The sequence below is a fragment of the Anser cygnoides genome, chromosome 1, assembly GCF_040182565.1.
Source record: "Anser cygnoides isolate HZ-2024a breed goose chromosome 1, Taihu_goose_T2T_genome, whole genome shotgun sequence".
Classification (NCBI taxonomy): Eukaryota; Metazoa; Chordata; class Aves; order Anseriformes; family Anatidae; genus Anser; species Anser cygnoides.
The window spans coordinates 60,491,763-60,513,685 of record NC_089873.1 but is presented as its reverse complement, the minus strand read 5'-3'; the positions used below and the strand labels follow the sequence as shown (position 1 = coordinate 60,513,685).

Sequence of the window (21,923 nt, the reverse complement as noted above, 5' to 3'; positions counted from 1 at the left end):
CTTTCTTTAGGGTACAAGTTCTTCAGTCAACGACAGTCTTTTACGATGTGCAAGAACAAGAGTAAGCACAACAGAATCTCACTCTTCACAGTGTCTTTCACCAGTAAGTATCATTTCTAACAAATTCACACCAAGTACTTTCTTGAGATCAGATACCAATGATACATTTTTCTGATGCTGTTAGAACTCAGCTTAATTGTTGAGTCCGTATAAGAACAATAAACAAGTAGGACACAACGTTAAATTCTCTAGCTAGAATTGACAAGTGTTATAGATGTTGAAGCAAAGATAAATAAAGATTTGATTCATTTTAATGTTACAGATGTGGACTTTAGGACCAAAGTTACTCTAGAAGTTATTGCTGAGGAAAGTACCTGCAAACTTAGTGGCAGTTCGTGGATTCTTGTGGCCAACGTTCGAATCTCTCGGTCAGACAAAATGCCTGACTGGTCTGTATCAACCTCATCGAAGATCTGAGAGATGTTCAGTGGCTGGACTGCACTCATAAGATAGTAGAAATATGAAAAAGCAAACTGCATATCTTCTGAGTGCCGCACTTTGTGAAATGATGTCTTGTCAAACTCCTCAGGAAACCTACATAAAAGCATACGTTAATTTAGTACTCCAGCTTCTAGTAAAATATTGCTTACCTGAAAACAAACTCTCACCTGAATTTTTAAAGGTCCTCCTTACTTTAGCAGGACTATCATGTTGTAATAAATATCCCATTTTCCTTTTCAAAATATAATTTCAATGAGTAGCCATCAACACATTGGAAATAGCTATAACAAAGCTTTACCAGAAAGATAGAATTACCTACAGTTTTACATTATTTCAAAGACAGACATACTCACATATCCTGTAGCTCTTGCATAACAGTGCGGTCAATCATGTGGGGCATATGAGCAGGGACTTTCCGAGAAGTAAATCCAAATTTACTGTTTAAAAGCTTATTTACATATCGAAGGGAATCAGCAAATGTATCTTTCAGCTGCCTTCCAAGATGTTTACCATCAGTAAAATATGACATTTCTTTGAGTAATGACTCTTCTTCCTAAATAGCAAGACAAGCATACATTAAGGTTACATTCTCAAAAAATATTAAATACATAGGAAAACTGACATTTCAGGCAGGTAGCAGCTCTTTTTTTAAATAAGTAAAAATGTAAAGAGAAGTTTTGAATACTGTTCTTCATGTTCCTTTGATGCGTCTTTAAAAATAAGAGGAGAGAAAAGGAAGGTAACTTCATCCTTAAAAATTATATGCGCTGAAGTATAGTGGTCTACAAAAAAAACTTCCTTAATATTTTTCTTGTGACACCTCGCACACTCAACAGTCACTGTTTGCTATCAGATATTCGTAATATTGCTTGTTTTTATTTATTTTTTCCTGATTACTCATCCACATTTGATAACTGAAATCTTAGATAAACATTAAGAGGTAATAGCACCTTTGCTATTTGGAGTAGTGCAAAACAGTTGTACCAATTGAAGCATAGTCTCTATCTTCTTTTAAAGAAGTTTTCAAAAAATCCTCTGAAATGCTTTGGCTAGAAGCTTCCTACATGTTTTCTTGACATGGTCTGGATATTCAGTGTTGTTGGCAGCCTTTCAATTTAACTTTTAGAGCTTGAATACTTACCATTATACATATGAATATTTTTACAATTTATATATAGTGTATCCACATTTGTATAAATGCATCCAAAACAAAATCTAATCTCTTCTGCAATACTGTGTATGTGAATAATATCACTGCATCAACATACACTGAATAAGAAGTGAATCTGACTTCAAAAAAAACACTCTGTAGGTCAGGAATAGAAATGTCTATTCACCTTTCATCACCTAGCTAAGAGAGGCCCAAATCAAACAGATTAGATTTTATGTAAAAACTCAGAAAGAGCTTTCAAAAAATCTCAGCATTTACATCAAAGGCAAGACGCATTCTGAATTTACAAATAATATTAGCAGTATTCCACAATATGCAGAAAGATGCAATTATTCCACTAAGCAGTGATGTTAAGATACTCACATCAAGAAGGTCCTGGAAATACTTCTTTTTCTCCCATGGCAAAAAGCCTTGGTAACTTCCAGCATAAGACTGTAGTTTTCTTCCCACTAACCCCTCCCTTACATTTGTATCCAACTGTATATGCCCTTTTCTGCCCTCCATTCCCTCTGTATCTTCTCCAGCCTCAGAATTCCCAACATTTTTTGATTGACGTGTTTCCCTTAATATGAGGGAATTCAATATTTTTTCTTGAGATTCATTTTCATTTCCCATGGGCTGGATCCCATTTCTCTGGGCTGGATGTGTGGATTTAGGCTTCATTTTGGAAGTAGGTTTATTTGTATTCATTGCCGCATCAGTCCTTTTTGTTCCGGTAAGTCTTGAAGGAACTTCCCCATTTGCTTTTATTGCTGTTTCTGTTTTGCTATTGTTTACATCTTCATGAGGCTTCTGCCAGCTGGTTTCATTTTTCTGATCTTGTGAATTATAATGCACACCATTCTTTTCCAGACCTACAATCTTCTTTACTGTAGTTAAGAACTGATAAGGTCTCAGGAGCGCAGCCTTGGATAGGTTAAATCCCTTCTGAGTGATATCACCATTTGCTAGTTTTAAATCCAGGTTCTGCAGTGCTATCTGAACATTTTCAGGAAGGAGAGACACATTTACCGATGGTATTATAATCTCTTCATGGAAACTCCCTCCTGTTTCATTTCGACGTCTCTTGACTCTTGGAAAGCGTTTTTCTTCAGGAATATCTTCAAATATCATTTCAGCTTCTGGTATTGAAGTTGGAGTTTTAAAATCAGAGTTGGGTTTTTGCGTAGAACTTGTGTTCAGTTTTGGCTCCTCTCTAGTATCAACTTCAATAGCTACCTGCATTTTAAACTCTTCATCATTTTTATTTAGAAATGTAAGATTAAAATAGATCACAGTTGTATTCATGCCACTGTGCATTATGAGGTGGATAGTCTTCCATTTGTTTGCAACTGAAGCATGCCGAATAATTGGATTATCGCTATATGAACCCTCAATTCCTTTCTTGGCTATTTCGCTGAAGCTGAAATAGGGCAGACATTCACCTTTTGGAATAACATAGTAGGTCTGATTAAGCTGAAGTGTCACCTTGTACATCTCTTCAAAGTGATCTGGGAAAAAAAAATGTGAATTTTCAGTGTGAGATTTTTTCTGTATTTTTAAATTGTAATATATCCAAAAAGATTCACAATTTTAGCAGTGAGACTACTTTGTGAAAGAACACTTACTGTAGCTTCCAATCTCTTACTCACCTATCTTAAATAACACATTATTAGAATATACTCAGAATTATAAATCTGACGTACATTCCAACGGTAATTCTAAAAAAACGCTATAATTTATCACTCCTACCTACAGAGCTTAAGTTGCTTATTATCACACCTCACTTAAAATTACGTGTCGTAACTAACAAGCTCATACTACATTTTTGCCACATTTTAGTAGAATCACATTACAGGAGTTAGATTTCACTACTAGATTGAATATTGATTTGGAATTTCTAAAACTTCTTGCTCCCACAGCAGAAGACAGATCTGTCAGCTCTTGTGAGAACAAAGCCTCACTGCCAGCAATGCATTTTTTTGACCCGAGAAGCAGGGAAGTCTCTACTTTTTCAAGCAGGCCAAATTATCCCATTTCTTTTCTTTTATCTATACCAAGCAGAACTCTCAATCTTTCCATTCACTCCTGCTAGCCTTTCATATCAAAATAAAATTCTGACATCTCAACCTCCAATTTCTCCATGTTTTCCTTGTTCTACCTGCTCTGCCTCTATACCTCTTGCTCTACAGTTTCCATGCTTCCTTCACTACAATTCTTGCAATTCTGTATCTTCCCTTCTTCAGAAAAATAGGTATTTTAGACTGCAGTAGGAATCTTCTAATATTATCACACAAAAAAACATGACTCTCCTTTTTAAATGCAGTGAGGTTCAAATGCCCATCTTCAACCCAGTTGCTCGCTCTACTGGGCTAGCACAATTAAAGGATGAAAGCCTCTGTAGCCAGCAGCACACAAGGAAGACACGTTTAGGTAACTCACACTCCTCAGCAGAACCCACAGGTGACTACAAGTAGCCTTTGGCAAGAGTACAGAGCCAGACTTGAACTTACACCCTCAGCATCACAGAGGTCCTTTAATTTATTAACCACTACTAACATCATCAAATCAGCTGTTCTCCTTTGCAGAAAGTCTGTTTGCATAGCTGAAATGTAATTTCTGCATTTAAAGTGTAAGCCTCTTGGGTAATGAATCTGATGCTTGCTGCTCCATAAAACATCAAACACTCCACTCGTGCTTGGCAAATACAGATTTTATTAACTAAAGCAGCACACAAAAAATGACTTAGGTTTGGATCAGTGAATAAAGCAAGTGCCTGTCTTTTTCCTTCAGCTGCTAGCAGCAATTTTTCATGACACTGCAGGGCTCTTAGAACTACTGGAGAATAACGATGAACCAAAAAAGGTAAGACAACGTAAGAAAAATTCAACAGAACATTTATCAACCATGCATTTTACATACCTTGCCCACAGTCACCAGCATCAAATCCACAGGAGAGAACGTTGCAGGCCTGATCACAGAATTTGTCTGCTAGCCAGGAATTAGCACAACCTTGGTTACAGTATGAAACACCACTTATTCCTGCACCAAATTGCCATGGTGGTCCGTTCCCTATACCTCCAACTGCACCACCACCAGCAACATAGCGACTACCCCCGCTGTTACCTAAAGGGAGAGAAAAGAAAAACAAAAAACGACCAGTCGTTTGAAATTCATATTTCTGAGGAAAGGTACATTTTAAGCCACAGCATTAAAGCTCAGCTGAGAAGAGTCAGCACAATTTTATTTACCAACAGTAAAATTAAAACAAGGCAACTAACTAGCTCCCTGAGAGCTAGTGTAAAATGTATAGCATACAAAATCTCACTGCAGAATTTTGCAAACCGACTTAAAAATGCAACAAAAACTGCAACATATTTTATCTTAACTTCAACAACGTAGGCAGAAAACTGATTTACCTCTCTTGCTTGCATTCTTGACTTTACAGTCCCCTAGAGCAGTACGTCACTTTCTCAATCCAGAAGCGTCACTTCATTTTCCTAACCTACGGTTCTGAAAATTCAATTTAGGAACTAATGGTGCATCTTTGCTATGAGGTTAGACTGCTCTAACTGTTCTTGCGCTGAAGTGTTCACTCACCTTCTCTGCATGCTGCAACCATTTGCTAATGTTAGCATCCATACAGTGTACAGGAAGTCAAATCTAGCTTAAAAGTAACCCGAATTCTCTCCTCTGTCCACCCTGAAAAAATAACCATGCAAGCAAGGTGATGGAAACATGCGATAGGGTTCGTAGGGCTGCCCATTTTGCCACTAGTGTGGTCTTTATTGCATTCATAAATTCAGTTTTGAATCTGACACTAAGACAACATGGTTGACTCTTCCTATCTTGTTTGCCATCAATACTTGTTTCTACAGGTAAAAGAAAATTGTCTTGCTTATATCTATTTCCCTTAATTTTCATTGAAATCATAACATCAGTCTCTTCTCACCAGAAGGGGCATGCGAAGTTAGCACCAATAATAAGGCAACAATTGGGCAGAGTAACTGAAATCTCTGGAAGATGAGAAAACAATGCAAGTGATGCAAGTGTTCTTCAGAAAAGTAATAGATCCTCAGTGAGCACAAGTCTTGACAGCAATAAAAATATTTTCATATCTTCATTGCTTTGAATGCACGTGGAAAATAGCTTTTTGTTAGAAGTGTTCCCCCCCCCCCCCCCCAACACAAACACAGGTCGTTCTTAGACCAGAAATATGTGAAAAAAATGACAGGTTTAAGAACCTTTATATAGCATACACTGTTTTAAGAATACAGTCCATCTTCTAATCCTCTTCATTCATTTCTGGATAAAAGCCTAAAAAAAACAGCCTTCTCAGGAAATGAAGTGTGCCCAAATGCAGGCCATTTCTGGTTTGCAGAAGATTATTTGTTCCCACTTCCTTTACAGGAACTATTGTTCAAGGATAAAAAGCAAGGAAGGAGACAGCCCTGAACCTTGTAACAGCCACAGGTTTCCCTTCCATGGCAAGGTCTGGTGAACAGGCATTTCAACCACAGCTATATGTTCTCCTAAAACTAGTGCACCTACAAGGCAGACATTTGTCTGTGGCCAACTGAAGTTTAAAAAAGAGTGGTAGAAAGGAAACATGTAAGCAAAGTTACCCAGTGTTGGCATTAAGGAGATACAAGACATGAAAATAGATCTGAAGATGGAAAAGAAGTAGAACACAGACTAGAGTTAGAGGGGACACAAAATCTACTTAGAGTATGTTTGAGCAAGTGAAATCTAGGAGCAGAGCATATACAGACAGCCTCCTCCATGAAGGGAAAGTGGGGCAGAACTTGGAAAATTAGCCAGTATCATAAAGCCTTGCAAATAAGCTTTCCAGCAAGTTCTCTGGTCAGACATTTAAATGCAAATTCAGCTTAAAATTTAACCTTAATATGAAGCAAAGAATACTTAAAAAGTGGCAAGTGAAAGGAGACATCAGACCTGTAGCACTGTACAAGACACTACCATCGCATCCACTGAAATTTTTAACATGCAATACTAATTACCTCAGATACTGTTATTCCAGTAATATTTCTTAGTTGTTCTACCTATACCTCTTTACTTACTTGTTTTGTTATCTGAATAACAGATTTAGGTCAAGAATAAAAGAAGGACTGAAGTTTCCCTGAAAGTGCAATATTATTTGGACTTTGAGGTTCAAAAATTTTCCTGTCATGTAGTCAAATTTGGTACCCAAAGGAAGATGTTATTGTACCCTACTATTTGCCATCATTTCCCATGGAAATTTACAGCTCGAAGGAAATAATTTTTTAATACGTAAGATGAATCTTTTTCCCCCCGCCATTGACGAAGGCAAATTTTGTAGTTACAGGAGAATTATAAATTACAGAATTATAACAAGAAACAAGTCAGTTCATTTTTGTCTAAATTTAACATCGTTGTCTTACCAATGCAATCACCTCCATCCCAATCACAAGCTGAGTTATTACAGGCTTTATCACAGTAACCATCTTTAATCCATGAACCAGGACATCCCTCAGCACAGTTTGGCACAGGCCAAGTCAAGTAAACCTGGAACAACATTACAGTCTGCGTCAAGGACTGACAAATAAAAGTCAACTGAGCTTGTTTCTTGGAATACAGAGACTTAAAATAATGCCATCCTGTGCATAGTGCCTTCAGTGTTTTACAGACAGCATTTAAACCTTGTCACCTACTAGGTAAATGTTATCCCTTTCAAAGAGAAGGAAATTAAGTCTCAGAAGTTAAATGAATTCACAAGGCTATACAGCAAGGCAGCAATAGAAAGCAGGACTTCCCACATTCACTTCTGCAAACCCTATTCAAATGAAAATTAGTGTGGTTTTTTTTTTTAATCAGATAAGGAGGGGAAAACTTCAAATTTAAAATAACTCTGCAGTTCACTTGTTCTCCTGACTCAAAATGTTTCTTCATCACTAACCAGTCATGAGATAAGTAGCACATGTTGAACATAATCCCTGAAGCATCTGATCCTCTATGACTTAAATAATACTAAGAATTGCCAAGATAAAAAGTGCATGTGAATGTATTTTTACCTGGGAAAGCATTAAAAAACCCACACATTTTCCTCTAGACATTTGAAAATTTTAGTAGTGCTTTTGCTATCAAAGCACTGATCAGGTTTATCACAAACATTTCATCTAAACTCGCTTCATTCTCACAACAGAGACAACTACTGAAGAACAATAAAAGTGCAATTACAGCAGGATTCTGCAATTATGTGCCTACTTTCTCAAAGTCTGCTAATGTTCTCAAGTACTAAAAGTTAGTAATTTTACAGTAGCTTAAGCTTATTTTGTACAACTCTTCTGTGTGTGTGCGCGCAGGTGTGTACACATCTGCCTGCATGAAGCATTTAAATCAGTGGCCTCTAGCATCTGGTGTTCCTTTGTATTTATTATTTTTATTAAAGCAGTAAGAATTAAGTGTTTCGCTCCATGTTCCTCATGTAGATCAAGCTCATGGATGAAAACTCTGCTGGCAACCACATTCTTTATGCATGGCTATTGCTAACATTTCCTCAGCCTGCATTCCTCATTTAACCCCAGTGATGATAATAGGTCAGTTGAAAGACTAAATCACTTCATGTTCATGAAAATCAGTATCTTTCAGTGAAAAATTACATAAAGATTTGGCAAAGATATTGTGGGTGTCTGGAATAGAGATGGTTAGTAGTAAATTCTAATATTAAACCAGTTTGATTGAGCATTATCAAATTTCAGCATTCCCATGGAAGAGTCAATTCTGTTTTGAACAAAACATGTCCCACAAAACAAAAAGAATTTACAAGGGAGGAAAGACTGACAGCTTCCAAACACCAAATCAGTCTTTCCAGTGCTGAAAGTGGGGGAATTAGGAAATGACATTGATAAAGTAAAGCATGAAGCCTGACAGAGGACCATTATACCCCTCAAAACCTGGGAGAGAACACTGAGAAAGGCAATTCCAAACATCCACACAGTACAAATACAAAAAAAAAAAAAGAAAAAGAGTCCTCCCCACCCTGCATCTTTGCTAACAATTGCCTAGTTAAGAATAATGATCCTTTACAGGTTAAAAGGTGAGGGAAGGGAAAGTTTCTTTCACTTGTTCTCCCTTTCAAAGTAGCATTTCTTCAGTTTTCATGATATTAGCACAGAAAAGTTTTAAATCTACTTAAAAATCCTTTCCTAAGAGCTTACCTTCTGACCTTTAGAGTGACTGTAAAAATCATCAGGCCAAACATCTTTCCCGAACATAACATCATCATTGAGATAAATAAACTTCTGAGAGAGGCCACTGATACGGTGAATGTGGCTTTCAATAGCTGGTGAACTGAAGGTAGGCAAGTGACTCACATTCTGAAATATTTCCTAAAAAACAAGAAGAGAGTGAAGTTTTTCTTCTTTGCTAATGTATTTTCTTTTTTTTTTCTTTCAAATATTTCCTTTTCCAACATAACACCATTTTCAGTTCTGCTGCTTAACTAAAAAACTGCACCTGGCTCAATGCAAAGACAAACTCCTATTTATTTCACTATGTACTGGATCAGGCCCAGTGTAGATATATTTATACTACTTCTGCAGTACAGGCCGCACAAAATTTCAAGAAGTTGAACCTGCTCCAACATTCAAACAGCATTCTTCCACTTCTTTCAAGTAACTAAGCAAGCAGACAGCAACAGAAGTTGAATTAGTATCTTGTTACCACTTAGGCTGCTCAGGGCTCCTATGTCATGCTCAGATACCAAAATTACTCCTGAATTTATAATAAGAAGCTACTACTTTTTTTTTTTTTTCAGGAAACTTGAGGGATTCGCTTTCTCTTTTAAATAAGCTTTTTAGAATGCATATCTACTTTTTTTTTTTAAGCCATCTTCTTAGTTCTAGTAATTGTAGTCTATCCTGTCCCAACAGAAGTTTATTGGATTAGCACTGGTCCTGAGACAATGTTTATAGATTTGTATTGCCTTTTCTTACCTCTAGGTTTTTTATAAATAGACTTTATAAGGAAATTAGATATAGGTATACGCTAGCTGAAGCCTTGTTATTTGGAAAAATGACTGTGTTGAGGCTTGATCTATCTTAAGTTATCAGCTTAGCAAAACTGAAATACAAAGACATATTGGGGCTTAACAAAACAATGAATGCGAGAGGGGAGATGTGGTCACTTCTTCCTTCCTAATAAATGCAGCTTTTAGCTGAAAGGGGATAGCTGGGCTTCAAGAACAAACAGAATCATTATTAGCAGTACTTTTGCGATTTTTTTTTTGTTGTTGGTTGGGTGGATTTGTTGTTTCCCCACCACCACCTTGGTGTTGTTTTGCTTTTTGTTGGTGGTGTCTCCTTGTTTTCATGTTTGTTTTTTGCTTTTACCTGGTGGGTCACTATGGTTATCCGGGGATTATCCAGGTTAAGCCAGGAAGGAATTTGCCCATTAGTGACAATGAAAATATGTCGCACCCAAGGAGCATGCCTCTCTATTGATCGTAACGAGTATCTCAGTTCTTCATTATCTTCAAAACGGCTGGCAGAAATATCTTCATCCTGTTTGGACTATAAAAAAATCCTTTAGATTTAAATAAACCACTCAAGTTCTGATCCAGCTAGATAACAAGAGTGTCCTTTAACATACGGGTCGTAAGTATTTTGAGACTTAGGCATTCAAAAATAAAAGATGCATTGATCAAGTGCCGTTATTTCTCTAAAGGATCATGTTTTACTAAATTATCAAGGTGAACAATACATTCTTCTGACATCAATGGCTCACCATAAGGTATCATTGGGTCATCTGCTGACCACAGTGCAAGACGACAGTGCGTTGTACAATCCCAGCTCTTGAAGAAAGAACCCCAGTTAAAAAAATAAATAAATCCTGTTTTCCTAGATTATTAATCTTAATTATTTCCTGATCTTGATCAAAAGCCAAGCTGCATTTCAAATCTGTAACATCACCTTTCAGAACTGCTGCTTTAAGAGGCTGGGGCCTTCCAAGTTCATCATGTCATAAACCATATATAATGTGTCACCTAATATAGACACTGGAAGGTGATGATGTAGCTGCTCTTCAATTACACCCTGGTCTTTCATTTAAGAAAAAGATAGGCAGGAGATAATCAACAAAATTAAGCCTAATATTCACTATCAAATAGCTAAAGGTTTCCATATGCTTTTTGTTAAAAGGCAACATTTTAAATTAGAAATTCTTCAGGCAAGTAACAAAATTAGGTTACATGATACTAACATACGTTTCTTTCCTATTTATGAGGACTTAATCGCCTCTTCCAAAACGGAGGATTAAGGATGCTGAAAAGGAGTATTTCTAAAAGAACTATGCCCAACTACAACAGGAAACTCGAGGGGAAAAAAAAAAAAAAAATCGAACATTTAGCAATTACTGTTTTCACTGCAAATTCTATGCACGGTAATTAAGTCTCCTTTTCCAATACGTACAGTAAACCAACATAAACAAAACATAAACAAAAACATAACTGAAAACATTTCACTAACAACAGCATATATTGGCTAGGTACCCATCTACAAAATGTATAACGCATAATTAAATATGAGGAAGTATAAATTTAAAGTGCAGGGTTTGTATCAATAAGCAGAAGTTCCCCAAAGCCAGGTTCACAGGGTACAGAAACAGACTGCAAGTATTATTAGAGAGGGCATATTTACTTTATCCATTTTTGACATTTATGGTAAAATTAAATTCTAGCAGGAGAAAAAAAATCAACATTTTAGAAGATCTTGTGATTTTTTTTCCTTTTGATAAACTTAACATTCTTCCATGTAACGTTTATTCTGTTTAAAACTTCTTTCTTTACAGATAACTGCATTTAATTTCTTTGATTTTTTTTGAAGAGAATTAATTAGTATTTGTTCAGTATGTGACACTGCAAATCAAAAAACCTTAAGAAACATACTGAGAAGAAGGTAATCATGTTTGTTAAATAAAACCCTGTCTCCCTCCCACACACAAGAAGCCTGCTTATCTGCCAGTCAGTATCAATTAAGCCTTTCAGGACTTGACAGCACATAACTTTATCAGAACATGCACAGAGGGCAAAATTTTTCATTTAGTAGAGAACAAGAAAATTTCAATTAAATGCCACTCTGCATGATGCTTCCTCCTTTTAGATTCCAGAATCTGGCAACATTCTTATGACATTTTATTATAACAAAATAAATGCTGGGTTCTTAACACATCCAAACTTCTGAAAGAAATCCCCTGTTCCTTGTCATTAACTAGTTAACTGCAAGCCTCCCTCTGCATTCTGCAACCTTCACATTCCGTAACAGGATTTACCTACCTGACTGACAGAGCTGAGGTCCCACAGTAAGTAAGCAGGATTAAGCATTAATTCTTTTCCATCTATAGTCATGTTCTTCTTTGCTTGTTTGCTCAGTTCATGGAAACCCTTAGGGTTATTCAGTTGCAAAAGAGCCACGCTGGCTTCTGAATAGAGCTGCAACTACACAAGCAGAGAAAATAATTTCCAGCATGCACCCATGGCAGTTCTATTCCTTGGCCAATTCAATCATTTCATTATATTTTTCTTACTGGAGTTACTAATAAGAATGACTATACACTGTTTATAAGGCAGTACAATTTCGTAGGAACACAAAAAGGGGGCAGTAAAACAGGAAATGAAAAACATTTAAAGATACAGAACACTTGTACATGGTAAGCCTTACCGTTCCAAAAAAAAATATTTCACTTTACACAGTAAACCAGCAAGAGTAAACCTGGCTATATTAGAAATATTCCTTAAGTGATTAATAAGTCACTCCCACATCCAACAACAAAATTTGGATTTTATTTCAACTTTGTTATATGACTGAAAGAATCACACTCTCCCTCCCCCCCTGTTAATCAACCAATACTTTTCTGAGAAAATTAAAGTCACAAATTCATCATTGCTGTCAGAAGCGTGAAATATTCAGAATGGTTTAGAGATCAACATACAGTTCAGAAATCTGAGATACAAAGGGCTCCAGAACTAATCCATGTGGGTCTCCAAGTCCTTAATGATGGTTGCCAATAGGCTGTTAAGGTCATTTCTTAGTTGGGGACTGTTTGATCTGTTTGCTGTTTTTATCTCTTGCCACTAGTAATTCTGGATATCATATTTCATAATGCACAGGGCAAGAAGCAGCTTGTACTCAATGCCCTCTCTAACAGCTATTATAACTTACAAATTGCAGGGCACTGAAACGTTTCAGTAAAAATATAGCATAACCCAATAAAACACTGTGTTTACCGTATGCAGTAGTGTGAGAAGACACTGTGCTAAAAGTACAACTGTACACTGATTCTCCAAATGCATGCATTCAACAAACTGAGAATAAATAGTTAATAATTAACTGAATTTATTAGATGCAACGCTTAATTTTTGTTCTTTCATGCAACATAAGACTAAAACGCACATCTACCAGATTTTCAGTTGAATATCCATAAAAGCAATAAATAAAATTTTAACATTTTCAAGTTAGAAAACAGAAAAAAAATCCCTTTTTTTTTCCTGATAAAATCTGACCTTTTCAGCCCATTTTAAAACAGCACTTGTCCCAGAGTTAGTACCCCTTCCCTTAGCAAGACCAGCTGTCCCACTTGTGACATTTTAAAGCTGTTGATGCTTTGACTCATATGCTATTTGAGATCTTTCTATCTGACTTATGAGGCCTGCCATTAGAAAAATCTGATAAATCTCAGACCTTCCAGGGAATCATTTGAACCTACGGGTGGAAAGGATGGCTTCAGTAGTTAAATGGCTGAGGTATAGTTACGGACTGCAACCAACAACCTCCAAAAATATCAATATCTAAATGCTACAGATTACAAAGCTGCCATTAGTGGGTATGTACTTTATTTAGGAATACAACAGTGTCACACAGCCCCTTAGAATCTGTCATATAAAATATACATACAACAAACCAAAAATATTGCCACTCTAGAGCTTTGAAAGTGTCTAATCATTTTGTTTCTCTTTAACTTGTTTCCACAATGACTAGCTCAACAAAATAGGTACATGTACTACAGATCCCTAACTAGATTTATTAACAAAACTCTCCCTTTGCTCCCAACTAATACAGCGTACATGCTCTAGGTTTTTTTAAATACGTAACAGTCCAAGCACAAACAAGTAATATTATGTACCATTGCTCAGTTTGGGAGTTAAACTTCACAGAAGAGAGAAGGTGAAGGAGGTAGGGGGGTTGTTTGTTTGTTTAGTTTGGTTGGTTTTACACCAATAGCTTTTTTCAGAACCAGGTATTTTCATAAGCAGAGCTATCAATAATGTTAGATTTCAATGAAGTCTCCTGGGACATAAATTATCTAGCTTCTAAAACACTAAAAGCTCTGATCACAACTTTCTATTGCTGATATTTTCAAAACAGCATTCTCCCCTGCAGATTTTCTTATGTCTCACAGCTATTACCCTCCTCTCAGCGGGGAGTCACGTAATTACCCATTCTCTTTAAATATTATGTTCTGGAGATCAGCTTGATCTTGACAAAATTGGTCAGCAGAACCAAAGATGCTGTGAAAGCAGAACAGACACAAACAAGCATGTAGATGCAGAGAGTCAGCACGATCAGGCAAGTCTTGGCTTCCAGCACCAGTGGCCTGACAAGACACCCTGCAGTCAGGAACACTGACCACCACCCATGCACGTTTATATAACGTACTTGAAAATGAGACAGAAAAACTGCATGCTCCCAACATGGTAAATTTAAATGCAGGTTCTCCCTTGGAAGCTTTGGCAAAGCTTAGACTTAACAGACTAGGAGGCAGGCCTGATGGGCTGATCCACCCCAAGCAAAAGTAAATACTTCATTAACATGTTCTCAAGCTAAGAGGCCTCACGAGTAGATTTTTTATTTTTTTCTGAGGTGGGACTTGGAATCCTAACCAGTCTTTAAATTATTATTCTCTTTTTAATGGCCAAAGTCGATCATTACAAGAAGTTGTGAATACCCCATCCCTGGAGGTGCTCAAGACCAGGCTGGATGGGCCCTTGGCCAACCTGATCTAGTGGGTGGCATATGCAGATTAAAGAGGAAGCAGTATTTCACAAAGGAAGAAAATCTTCAAGCTTTTACCTTTACCTGAAGCAATGGGGATATTGAATCTTGAAAGAAAGTCGCCTTTCTCCAAAAATTTCACTATATATTATTTTAGGGGAGAAGCGTTAGCACAATAACCTCAAAAAAATCAAAAACAAATCTTTCAAAGTAAAAAATATTTTTCCCAGCTCTTGTTCAGCGTGCATAAATTCAATGTAACATATTTCCCGCCCCTAAAGAAATAAGGCTTAGCAGCAACAGATGAATAATCAGAGTAACACCTCCATCTAGTGGCTTTCTAATGCACTATTAAGAAAGCACGGAAAATAAAAAGCAACCAAATACTATTTTCCAACCACACCTGTCAAAACACACACAATACAAAACAAATGTTGATCAGAAGATATACTGCTGCTTACATTTCATATGGAAATAAGCTTCCATATTATTACACTGCAACACAGGCCATAAATACAAAAAAAATGGAGACTAACACATATAACTAGATAATTTCAGGGGCGTATTATGTACTATGTAACCTCCTCTTGAGCTCAACTCCTTCTAGCAGAGAACTACTGAGGATTTTTAGATCAAGAAACACATGGCCCAGAGGTCAGAGCAATTTCTAGTCCTTTTTGGATTCAGAAGTAATTTCAATCAAATTAAAATGATCCAATTAAAGCATCATAATCAATATTCAACACAAATATATCAACAGCTACATTCCTCCCTTTCTCTCCTTCCCACCTTTCTTCCCTTCAAACCGTAGCATTGATGAAGTCTTAAGTTATTTTTTCTGTACTTTCAGCATTGCACTAAGAAACAGCCACTTAAAAAGAGTAGGAAGGAACCCTTTAAGAATAAGGAGGCAGCTAGGAAATAAGTCTAGCCTAACTCAGGTGCAACTTGCCCTCTCTCTACCAGGCATCCAACAGTACTTTACAAACCTTAGATTGTTGAAGTGGTAACTGCAGAGGAATCACTGGAAATTTCAGTGGAGATTAAACAACCAACCTTTCTTCTGCTTAACAGCAGTATGAACCAAGCAGCTCTCCCCTAGGTAAGGGGAGCACCAAGCTTGATGACATTTACCACAACTGCCTACCTACAGCTTCCACTGAAAGAACTGATTCTGAGCAAGGGTCTTAAAAAATATTTCTGTAAAAACAAATCACATCCACACTTCATATGTAAGATTTTTGACTTTGTAAATAAGCATCTTACATTTATATGCTTATATTCTATTCTAGGTTTAATATGAATAAATTGCTGCTAACAAGAGTAGAGGACTGGTTGGGGAAGAACCTGCTACCTACCTCACTATAACCAAGCAGTGTATACTAATCTCAATTTAATTGTTCTAAACCAGCCACCACTAGAGGAGAGACACATACACAAACACACATACGGACAGCAATGACATAATGACAACTGGATGGTGAAACTGCAGAATGCATTAGATACCTGAGAAAAACTGTGTTTACACAGAGAAGCGCCTAACCAAATTGCAGAGGAACAGCTCTTAGGAACAGATAGCGAGCACAGTGATAACATCTATAGAAAGATAAGAATGCAGGAGAATAGAACCAGCACAAAGATCAACAATCAACTGGTTGACACATAACTGTCAACAAAGATTAAAAAACAACCTAGGCGGGGTAAAGAAAAATCATGCAGAAAGATAATACTCATGGGATATCACTCCCATGAAAACAGACAAGGGAGATACATCCAAGGCACCAGAGATGTAGCCTTTACGTTCACCTGAACAGCAAACCAAAACCCCAAACTATAGCATTTTTCATATTTGTTAATGAGTTAAACTAGAAATGAGCTTGGATGCAGACAACAGATTAAACAGTTGCTCGGACTTGAGAAGCAAAACTGAAACACAGAAATAATCCATCCAGCATGCTTTTTGATGGAGTAAGTAATACTACTAAGGGATGCTGCTGGAATGAAAAAAGATGATCATCCACAGCCATGAATGGCAGTCAAAAAATTAAGATCCAGGTAGAATCATTATACTCTAACAAGTCTTGAAACCACAAGAGAATAAAAACCAGCAGATTGCTCATAAGTAATAAGGACAGATCTGGGTATTTCACTCTTCCAAGGCATTCACAAAAGAAAGCACCTCTTGATGGAAGGTCCATTATAACTTAAGAGATATGGGCTATGAATAAGGTCTGTGCTTTACAGATTTATGGCAGAAAACCTAGAGAGTTAGGAAATTCTCAATCCTGGAAGCAAAATTCCACACAGGAGTATCAAGGAGAAAAATCATCAAAATTCACTGGAATAACAGTTCAATAATGAATTAGAGAAATAAGTTAGAAATGTCCTTTGGAAGTGAAGAAGAAAAAAAACACACCACTATACTACAAATAATGACAGGTATTCCAATACTCAAAAGAAAGAGTAGGTGGGGAGAATGTTCCTCAGAACTGTGTTATTATGAGAGCTTTTATCTATGAAGTTAGACCAGAGAACAAACATTGTCTAGGATGGTGCTCCAGTATATTCCCAGATGTGGAATGAGACAGGTATCTTTTCCACCAAATTATCACTGAAATGAGGTATTATTATTTCAGATACCAATCTGGCAATTAATGAGGACGTTACAGAAGAGCTGCTCCTAGAAAATAACCCTGGGTGAGGAAAACATGAGTCAATTGATTTCAAATTAAAGCAGAAAGACAAGTGAAGGAACATATTGTTACTAAATTTCTTGATTGCTAAGGGGCAAGCTGAATAAATGAATACAGCTGGTAATTGAAGTCAAAAGGTATTCTGAGCAATTCAGCTTCATTAAGTCAAACGTGTTACAACTACCAGCAAACTGTAACTTACTCTGTGCTGAGGTACTAGAAAAGGCTCCATGCCCAAAAGGCTGAACTTGCACTCAAAGATCTTGAGATACTCTATGTCCAAGCAGACTTTCAGTCTTTCACTGCAGGTGAGACGTGCCAACAGGGAGAACAGCAAAATTCCAGTCTGCAAACTGGTGTTATTAATTTACCATTCTTATTGTCTAGAAACAGACACAGGTTATGACAACCACAGGACTATGTACAGATTCTTAGGAAATGAGAATCTGTTGGCAGCAATTCTCAAAGAACAATCGTTGTATGAGCTCAAAGATGTTTCAACTTGCTTTTAAATGCAGAATAGTATTTTAGCTCAGGGATTTCCAGTTACCATGACTGTCCTCCTACTAATTTCATTCTTTTTATTCAAAATGAAGGCAGCAGTTAGACAAAGATATTTTCAGCAAAGAAATCAGGCAATTTTAAAATTATTTAAATGTAAATGTGTTTACATATATTTCACTTTCAGGATCCTGTTTTAAGTTGTTGGCTTTTTTTTTTTTGGTTCATTTAAAGCAGTTTGAGCTCTGAACATTTTAGAATTTTCAGTATAGCTCTATCTACAGTAAGAATCAAACACGACCCTTTCCCCTTCAATGTATTTACATTTGGATTCTTCCAATGTCTCTAAGCCAGGAAGCATTCAACCAACATTCCTTATTCAAGCTTGAAACAAAGAAACTAGAATCTCAGAGAGAAAAACCTAAGTAGCACCTCTTGTTGGATAACCATCTATTTCCTTACAGTAAACACCATTTTAAGCTATTTTAAGAAAACATACTGAAAGCATTTAAAAGAAACACAGACTGGTAGATGGACCTCATGAGTATCCACTGCTATCTTACCAATGTACCACTGAGAAAAAAGTGGAAGGACGCCACTAACACATCAGAATACACTTCTTGCTATTTTTGTGAGTGATGGTAGACTATTTTATGAACAGCATCAGTACAACGCAGTGGTAGGAGGCAATGGAGGTCATGTAGAAACACTGGCAACATTGTTTACAATGAGCATAACATAGCATACAGCAAGTTTGCTGGCCTTGGGTTAGCTACCTACTATGAACTTGTCACTGTATAGAAAGTTCTGGTGATGCTTCATTTAAAATACAGTACAAAATTCTTGTTGATCATGTTGAAGACAGACAAATTCACAGTGGGAGTGCCAGGAAAGGGCTGCCAGAAGGATGAGATGAATGGAGAGCCGGTGGTGTGCAAATAGCACAACATGATTAACTCACTAAAACAAAAGCTAGGAGAAGCTATACATGTACTCTCTACAAATACACAGGAGATGTAAACAAAACCAAAGAAGAGCTATTTAAGTGTAAAAAACTATTTAAGATCGATTTATAGTAAGCTACATAAGAGTGGGTAGGATGAGAGGTACAAATATGTTTACTTAACAAGGTTTCTAACCATTGTTATTGAGATTCTAAAACAACCTGCTTGTCTTGCTAAGACAAGAATGAAGAAATTCAGCTTGCATTAAATTGGAGCGTGACCAGCCTATGAAACCATTTTAAAAGTATCCTTTCAGCTGTAGCTGAATACATGATTTTATAACCCAGCCTGCTATAGAGAGAAAAAGAAAGCAAGTCATACTCTTTCAAGCACCAAGAACAAGTCACAAAGTGAATTATCACATTCTACAAGTGGGCATCCGACTAACAAAGATTTTTTTATGGATTGACATCCCAAGGCTCTACATACCCTTAGCCCTGCTAACTCCCTTCTCCTCTACAAGCTCCCTGGCCTCAGCCCCTTTCACATCACCATCTTCCCAAAGCTCCCTTTACAGAACACTCAGCTTGGTTAACTAGCAGCAGACCAGCATTCTTCATCCTGTTGAGCACTTGCTTCAGAAGGAAAGCTCACTCACATCTCTCCGTAAGATCCATTGTCATGCATAAGACAATGATTTTGACAGATTTCTGAAACTTTTACCTGTCTGTTAAACAGGTCTGTAACTGGAAAAGTTGTCCAAATGTTAGGAGAGAAAGGAAGGCACAAAATGTTAATGGATGGCACAGTCACACAAATTGTGTTCTACTGTTGTCTTGCAGATGGATAAGTTAAGTATAAATCGCTTAGTAGCATACAGAGTACTTGGCAGAAAGAAATACAGCATTCAGCTGTGAAACAATTCATTGCTCTTACTATTAAGACTATTCTTCAAAAGCAAAGAAGGAATAAAAAAAGCTAAGAAATCACACAAACAAAATCCTGTCACATTAAACAAACCAGTGATACAATACACTTCAGTAAGACAACAGCCTATAGCAAACGGCTGAGAGAAAATGTTAAGTCTGGTATTTTTCAACTAGTTGCAAGCTAAAAATCTAAAGCCTAATAACTTGCAGTCACAGAACAGACAATTGGCATTTGGAAGGCAACAATTTGAGTCACTATTTACTATTCTCCACAACTCAGAAAAAGGGTCACAGATGACTATCAGAAACATCCTAAGTCACCTGCAACAGTTCTCTTGCTAGGTAAGTAAGGTCTGTATGTGAAATACTTAAAAGCAAACAAATAAAAAACAATACAAATAAATTACTCTTTCCTCCACATCCTTACCAGTTTTACTTTAGAGGCCAGACCCTCCGGTAGTTTTGTTCGTAGCTGATTTGTTTCTTTGAATGTAGCTGGAAATCCACTAAGGAAGGCCAAGTCTTGCATTAACACTAAGCCTGGAACTTCTTTGTCTGTAGTCTAAAAACAGGATGACAGGGTAAAAAGCCTTTTCTTTAAATTTACAGTGATTCACATTATCTAACAACCCTTCAGCAGATGACAGATTTAATACAGTGTAGTTCTGACCCAAACCTCAACACTGAAATAAAGGTAATTTTAAAAGCTTTTACTTATCACAACGTATGAGTTACGAAGGGTGTATAGCACAGAAATAATTCCGAAAAACACAAAGTTTAGGACATACAAAAACTAAAAGCTAATTAACAGATTTTAAAAGTACATACCAAGTAGCCCCTCCATACTATCTGTTTGCTGTTGTCTTTTAACATTCCAGAATGGGCAGCTTCAACTAGAATAAATAAAATACATTGCAAATCAAAAACTGGAAGTCACTTCTTTTGTATATTCCAGAAACAAAGATAGACTTTTGCAAATTAAGAAATTTTGGATGTTTATGGAGTGAAGATTTGTCTTTATACTTGTCAAATAATCTTGCCAGTAAAATAAACACCAGTGTTTGGGTAAGTGGGTGGTAGTGGGTTGGGCACTACGTATTAAAATAAGAAGCCTGTACCTGTTCTAAGATACTACTTGTAAGTGTTGAACACAGATAATTTTTTTTTTACAGTGTACAATCCTTTGAACAAAGGCAGAACTTTTTGCACAATATTCACCCTTCACATCACAGCAATTAAAAGATGATTTCTAAAACTAATCCGCAGTCTTAGCCTCAGTCTTCTGAGATCATCAGTGCAACACAGATTTTCAGATATCAAGTCTGTTTTGCAACAGTACTTCAAGAGTACGGAACTGTTTAATCTTTCATAATCAGATGTCTGGGAGATAAGAAACAGTATCACTGATGTCATCATTTAAAGAAACAGACTGAGGGGAAGAGACACAGTACAACTTGCTAAAGTCAAACAGAAAATTAGTGGCAGAGTCAGTAATGGAAGACAATACAACCTAACTCACAGCAACTTAGTGAAAATCTTTCCCTAGAAAACGATATGGAAACTGTCAAATAGGTTCTTACCATCTTTATGGCTATCAAAAACAATTACTGTCACATTGGTAGAAGGATTTTTTGGTTTTGCTACAAAGAACATATTGTTAGCAGCTTGTAGAGCAGGATGAATGGACAGGAGGTCTTTCAGCGTGACGTTGGTCGGCAGCGCAGGATCCAGGACAAGCATTGGCACTTTAACGCAGTGTGTCAACAAACATTCCAGTTGCTTCTCACTGTAGCAAAATACCAAAGGTGTATTTAAACGCCACTAGAAAATTTACAACAAAAATCAATACTAGGTGTAATGAGAGATGTTTTTGTAAAATCTGATCAATTATTTCCAACATCTGTTGAAGAAAGGGTGGGAACAATTAAGAGCATACTTATTTTGCTGTAGAAAACAAATATCTTACTGTTACAGTTCAGCACATTCCCGTAACTTGTTCCCTAGTTCCTTGCCTCCTCTCCTCAAAAACACATCTCTTTTCTCAATCATGTATTTTTATTTATCAAAAATTTCAAAAATTTTTTCAAACATTTCAATGTTTGCAGAGATTCAACTACAGAGGACACCTTATAAAGGTCTCTACAGAACAACCAGGCCAAGTTAAGAACAGGACAGAG

At 36.7% G+C, this 21,923-nt stretch overlaps 1 protein-coding gene across 3 annotated transcripts in view; it reads right to left on the bottom strand.

Annotated features, from left to right (window-relative positions):
- Positions 1-21,923, bottom strand: part of GNPTAB (N-acetylglucosamine-1-phosphate transferase subunits alpha and beta) — a 43,531-nt gene that overhangs the window by 10,255 nt on the left and 11,353 nt on the right. For all 3 annotated transcript variants that reach the window (XM_048058097.2, XM_048058087.2, XM_013173149.2), the window contains exons 5-15: positions 21,327-21,532; positions 20,575-20,639; positions 20,174-20,308; positions 11,964-12,125; positions 10,024-10,203; positions 8,851-9,021; positions 7,075-7,198; positions 4,574-4,777; positions 2,036-3,162; positions 855-1,054; positions 375-594 (exon numbers count right to left, since the gene is read on the bottom strand). In XM_048058097.2, coding sequence (XP_047914054.1) covers positions 375-594; positions 855-1,054; positions 2,036-3,162; positions 4,574-4,777; positions 7,075-7,198; positions 8,851-9,021; positions 10,024-10,203; positions 11,964-12,125; positions 20,174-20,308; positions 20,575-20,639; positions 21,327-21,532 — 2,794 coding nt within the window. The remainder of the gene's footprint in view (positions 1-374; positions 595-854; positions 1,055-2,035; positions 3,163-4,573; positions 4,778-7,074; positions 7,199-8,850; positions 9,022-10,023; positions 10,204-11,963; positions 12,126-20,173; positions 20,309-20,574; positions 20,640-21,326; positions 21,533-21,923) is intronic.